General features: G+C 37.8%; 1 protein-coding gene across 2 annotated transcripts in view; it reads left to right on the plus strand.

Annotated features, from left to right (window-relative positions):
* Nucleotides 1–5260, plus strand: part of slc30a7 (solute carrier family 30 member 7) — a 69764-nt gene extending 64504 nt beyond the window's left edge. For both annotated transcript variants that reach the window (XM_063063931.1, XM_063063932.1), the window contains exons 9-11: nt 83–173; nt 265–414; nt 2632–5260. In XM_063063931.1, coding sequence (XP_062920001.1) covers nt 83–173; nt 265–414; nt 2632–2679 — 289 coding nt within the window. In that variant the 3' untranslated portion in view covers nt 2680–5260. The remainder of the gene's footprint in view (nt 1–82; nt 174–264; nt 415–2631) is intronic.
* Nucleotides 5261–6492: the final 1232 nt, after the last annotated feature.

A 6492-nucleotide genomic window follows, 5' to 3' on the forward strand; every position in this document is an offset into this window, starting at 1 on the left:
TGTAAGTTAAAAACAGCATTTCTAGAATCAAGGTAGTGTACAGAAGGGAAAATCTTCTAATTATGTTCTCTTTCCCTGGCAGCGTTGTTCCACTTTTAAGGCAATCCATTGGGATTTTAATGCAACGTACACCTCCTTCTTTGGATCACATATTGCCACAGTGCTACCAGCGGGTGCGTACAATTAATTTTGTATTATTAAGTCTTAGAAGAATCCTCAGTACATCTAGTTCAGTGAAACACTAAAATGTTCTATTTTTTTTAGGTTCAACACTTGCAAGGTGTATATAGTATAATTGATCCCCACTTCTGGACTTTATGTAGTGAAGTTTACATTGGAACAATGAAGCTTCTGGTAGCTCCTGATGCAGATGCACGATGGATTTTGAGCCAAACACACAACATTTTCACTCAGGTATATCAAGAGAACATTTATTATTTTTGTTGGTAATATTCCTTTTATATAAATACAAAGTTGCCATTGACCTTTTAAGAGCAGCTTCCTAGAAAGCACAAAAATGAAGGTAATTTTACGTATTTAGGAAATGCTTCTTGCAAGCATCTATAAGCAAGAGTCTGTTATTTATGCATGTCAGCTTGTAAGTTATAAATATGAAAGAGTTTTGCCTGTAGTGGGATATTCTGTATCCAATAAAATTAGAAGCTGAGAATGAACCTGTTTGAATTTGATGCTCTAATAATGTATCATTATGTAAATCAATGTAACACCATTATTATTTCAGACTTAGCATTTTACTACCTAGGACCCATCTATTTTACTTTAGTGTTTACTACAAAACAAAATCCTCTTGCTTGTTCTGTTATTTTGCAGTCTTTAATAGAGGTATGGTGCTTAGCAACTGTTGAGTTTAAGGGTTGTCTAAATGGGCACAATGTATAACAATGGGATAGAAATAATTGTCTGCTTCTCTTCAGTCTGGTGCTGTTGTCTGTTTCTGCCTTCCTCTTGCAGTTTTTCATTATCCTGCTTTGTGTCCATTGCAAGAATGTTAGTGGTTGTTTATTTTTTTTAGTTTTGTCACTCATTGTTTGCATTTCAAAGATAACAGGTGGTGTGAAGCCCGCCACATCCCATTCTAGTATAATACTGCTACACATGATCAGTCTATCACCTCAATTAATGAGAAAACCTAATGGATTTATTACTTTGAAGCGTTTAGTCATGACCTACTTAGCCTACACTTTATCCCACTACACTCCACCCCCACTTAAGCCCTGTCAAACTTGGGATCTTATTCTGATGCTTGGACATACCCAGCAATGGAAATATAACTTAACCTGTTATTGAACTAAACTCTGCTCACCAATTTTTCATGTTGCTGTATTACTTGGTAGCCTTTTATGAATTATCTTGTAGAATGACTGATCTTGTAATTTCCTCAAAGAATAATTCAGTGCACTTTATTATATAGGACCTCCTGCTCTGCAGCAAGTGCACTGCCAATATCCCTACCTTGCCCTGGCTTTAAACATTCTCCACTCAATGTAGAGTCTTCGGTGTTTTGCATGTTTGAGTACAAATATAATTTATCAACGCATGAGTTCAGTTTTCCAAGCTACATCTTAATAACCTGATCAGCACCAATAGAAAAGCATGGGAACATAATTAAATGTTTTTGTTTCACAGGAGACCTTTGGCTGGCTAAAGACGTGTCAGTTCTCAAAGGCATAATCTCATTAGTCCCATCCTCCCCACTCTTTGCTTGATTTACTGTCATGTATGTCTGTCAGCTCCCTTTTTGCTATTTACCTATGGCTAAGGGATAATTTATTGTAGTCAGTTTACCCACCACACAGGTTTGGGATGTGGGAGGAAATTGGAACATGTAGAGGACCTGCAAATTCCACACCAACATATCGTATACTGTTCAACTTGAGTCCCTGGAGTAAAGAGACAGCAACCACAAACAGCTGTGCCCTTGTGTTTCTCGTGTGTTGTATTTTTCCCTAATATGGAATATGTTCTGGGTGATTTGATTCCCCTTTCGTGGGTTCTGAAGTTACTTTCTAATGGAGAAGGTGGTTCCAGCCTCCTGACCTCGCTTGTCAGACAGAAGTTCTTATTTATTGAGATATAGTTCGGAATAGGCCCTTCTGGCTCTTTGAATCGCCCAGCAATCCCCAAATTTTAATCCTAGCTTAATCATGGGACAGTTTACAATGACCAATTAACCTACCAACCGTACACTGTGGGAGGAAACTGGAGCACCTGGAGTAACCCACACAGTCACAGGGAGAATGTACAACTCTTTACAGGAAGAGGCGGGAATTGAACCTTGGTTACCTGTACTTAAAAGCATTGTGCTGACTACTATGCTACCGGGCCACCCAGTTTTGTGCATTAGAAGCTGAATTTGTGACTTTGTTCGTTTGATATATATACAGGTACAACTTGTCTTTGCCACTTTTAGCACTCAGCAAATTCAAGTGTGCAGAATGATGTTGCAGTAAGTTTTGAAGTAATAATGTGGAAAGCCATTCATATATTAAATATCATTCTTCCCATTTAATTGAAGGACAGTTGAGAATTTTATGATACTGAATTGGTGTTGGAGAGGAAACAGTGCATTCCTACTTTAATGGATGAATAAACTTTCTTTTTTGTTGGCAGGCAGGCGTAAGGCAGCTTTACGTACAGATTGATTTTGCAGCAATGTAAAGATGCCTGAATCACGTAGGTCTAAACTCCTGGTTATTGGATCTGGGAACAGATTTAACTGCTGGTTCGTCACTGGATTTGAAACACCACCAGCGTGCAGCAAACTTGAATGTGGTATTATTCACTTGCATCAGTAGAAGGTCTCGAGTCAAGGAACGGTGAAATAATTAACATCATCTGCTATATATGGAACAATCATTTTGTGATTAGACCTAAAGTGTCTTATTTCATCTTGACTGTTAAGGAATTGAAACTGAGTTGGTGTTCTGTTGTGTGATGAACAATGTTGTATTATCCTGCATCCAATTTAACAGATGTGTTCCCACAGTTCAGACTATCCCTGTTCATTTAAATATTTGTCATCTTGGCTGTCATTCTGCATTCCGTTTTTTTTAAATTTCATTTGTTGTATGCTCACATATTGAGTGATATGAACCATGTTTCTGAAGTGCCTTTTTATGGTGGCCAAGAAGTAATATTTGAAAGGCAGGTAGTGATTACTGGACCCATCAGAGCAAGTCTTACAATCATTGGTCAGTAGTGCACATCATGGTAATCAGCATGGTTTTTCTGGGTTTTAATAGATCATTGTAGGGAGAGGCAGGAGGTTAGGGGACTGATCCTTTTTGTCGTGGCATGTTGGTATCCAGTTCAATAGCTTATTCTTTTAAAGGTCCTTTGACATGTTCATTGTACTCTGATAAAATATAAAGAAATTCCATTGCACCATGGAAACTTTCACACTTGAGTTCACCCAGGAATGGACTGGGTGAAATTGAATGGTCCAGCAGAGAATCCATGCAGAAGAAAAATAGCCAGATATAAGAACACTGAATGTTTGTAAATTGTCAAGAGTTTTCTTTAAAAATTATACATTATCCTGATTTGCCTTTTGGTACCGTTTGTATCTGTTCTGATAGTGAAAAGGAATTATTTTAAATGCTCCAAGTGGTGCTTTTAGAAAAAGAAAAGTACTGTGAATGCTGGAAATCTGAAATGTTTAGAGAAAATTCTGGAAATGTTCAGCATATAAGGCAGTAGAGATTACTGGAAAGAAAAAAACGTAGTTGATGTTTACACCAATGATCTTTTGTCACACTTGGTTTAAAAACTAGTGCCTCACCTGTTGGTAGATTTCCAGATCCTTCTCTCAACTGTTTATAAATTGCTTACACTATGAAAAACAATCAGTTTATAAATATAAAAGGGGGAGAAAAAGCTCCTGGCAGATTCAAACCTGGTTTGAATAAGCCTGTCATGAATTGATTAGTTTAGCAATCATTTTCACTGATGCTTGTGCTGGTTCAGTTAAATGAGCATTAGACATCAGTTTAAATATTTTCACATGAAAATAGTGACTTAATTATTTGAATTTTTGTCACTTAGCGGTTGGAAAAGAGAATGTAATTCTGATTCAACTCAATGCTGAGTTTATTCAACAGGTGGTAATGAGGTTTAACAAATGATTTGCCCTGTGGCAAGTTAGGGTGAAGTAGTCAGAGTTATTGGTCATGTGTCACTGGGTAGAAGGAAATCAGATTTGTCCAGTGTCTGTGATAGGGATTGAAGAGAATAAAAATCAACAGTGTGTTTTTAAAATTGTGTCAAATTTTAATTCGTTTTAGCTGTTTTAACAGTTAAAATGTACTTTTGTAAATTGAGGTCATCCAGCAATTAAGTTGTTTGTCGTTTAAATTAGCTGCATAAGGGAAAAAGGAATATAGCACAGTATCTTACAGTGGATGCCAAACTGCATTATCCAAAGCAAATGTTTATATCTTGGAAATCTTAGCATGATGTATTTGCACACTCAAGTTGTAATCAGACCCTGTCTGTGAAGAATAAAACAAAGGTACTGCCTAGACTGTCCTTTTTCCTACTTTATGCCTCCGGAGGGTATTTCTAAAACAATTAGATGGTTTTCTCAAGTTTGGGTCTTTCTAAATTTGTATTGCTCAATCTACATGCTACAAAAGGGTGTTAAATTTACAGCATTTGTGCACAAAATGTGTTAATAAGAAAGTTTATCTGATTTTCAAAAAAACAGTAACTACTTTTGTTTCAAAGCAGAAGTATTTATTTGTAACGCATTATTACTCTTTGGTTTAAATGGAATAGTCACTCTATTAGCTATAATATGCATTGTTGCTAGTTCTGGGAACACTTTCAATCTTAAATCAAAGGATTCTTTGCTCTGTATCAAGCCTTTGCCTCTACCCAGAAATTAATTGAGCATAAGAGAGGAGAAAAAGAGTATGGTTGTCAGAATGTAGAGGTCTTTCCTGTTCAAAGTTACTAAACTGAAACTTCTGAGATCCCACGTGTGAGTCCTGAGCTATTTGGTAGTTATTCTAGTTGATATACTTATCATTCTAGATAAATCTCTTGATTATTTAAGAAGAGATTGACTACAGTATTTTTAATATTTTAGAACAATTGTAAAGATCACCAAAGCAATTTGAAGTATGTACTACTTACTCTAATAGTCTCTACAGTAAACATTCATCAAAGAACTTGTCTGAAATGCAGCAATATGCATAATAAATATTTTGATAACTACAGTTTGTTCAAGTTTCTGAATAAGTTAATTTTAAATTTCTTGCAGGTATATATTCCTTGGAAGTTAATGCTATGAAACAGGTATTCCCTATTATTTTTCCCATATACAGGCTTTTCAAATCTGAGAAGCATCGGAGAAGAGAGAGACTATGGTGTGCATATCCATGAATCCCTGAAAACAGTTGGGACCGGAGATGATGATCAAGGCAAAGATTTTTTTTCTCTTTATCACCAGAGATGTAGTCCATATAAACATAGCTAGGTTTGATTTCCATAAAGGACCACAGCTCCAGTACTGTGTACAGTTCTGGTTGTCATATTGTGTTTGAAAGTGTGCGGAAAAGATACAAGAATCTTCCCAGAGCTGGAGGTGTTTTCTTCAGTAAAGAGATGGCTGAAGGGAAAGTGAAATGGTGTGTAAAATAATAAAGCCATAAGTAAAAATGATCAAAGTACATACTTGACATTGAGTGATCACTTATTAGGTACAGGAGTGGAAACCGATTGTGGATTTCTGCTGCTGTAGCTCTTCCACTTCAAGGTTCGATGTGTTGCGCAGTCAGAGATGTTCTTCTGTACACCGCTGCTGTAATAGAAATGAGAAAATCTGCAGATGCTGGAAATCCAAAGCAACACACAATGCTGGAGGAACTCAGCAAGCCAGGCAGCGGCATCTATGGAAAAGAGTAAACAGTTGACATTTTGGGCTGAGATCCTTCATCGGGACTGGGGGAGAAAAGATGATTGGGTCAAGAAGGTTGGGGGGGGGTACAGGAGGAGTAAGTACAAGGTAATAGGTGAAACTAGGAGAGGAGGAGGGGTGAAGTAAAGAGCTGCGAAGTTGATCGGCAAAGGAGATAAAGGGCTGTAGAAAGGGGGAATACTGATACGAGAGGGTAGAAGACCATGGAAGAAAAGGAAGGGGATGGAGCACCAGAGGAAGATGATGGGCAGGTAAAGAGATGAGGTGAGAGGGAAATGGGAATGGTGGGGAGGGTGGGGGGAGAAAAGAGAACGTTTACCGGAAGTTCAAGAAATTGATGTTCATGCCATCAGGTTGGAGATTACCCAGATGGAATGTAAGGTGTTGCCCCTCCAGTCTGAGTGTGGCCTCTTCATAGCAGTAGAGGAGGCCATGGACTGACATATTGGAATGGGTGGTAACCGGGAGACCTTGCTTTTTCTGGCAGATGGAGCCAGTTGGTGCTTAGCGAAGCAGTCTCCCAATCTATGTCAGGTCTCACTGGTTTACAG

Source organism: Mobula hypostoma, chromosome 12, assembly GCF_963921235.1.
Source record: "Mobula hypostoma chromosome 12, sMobHyp1.1, whole genome shotgun sequence".
NCBI lineage: Eukaryota > Metazoa > Chordata > Chondrichthyes > Myliobatiformes > Myliobatidae > Mobula > Mobula hypostoma.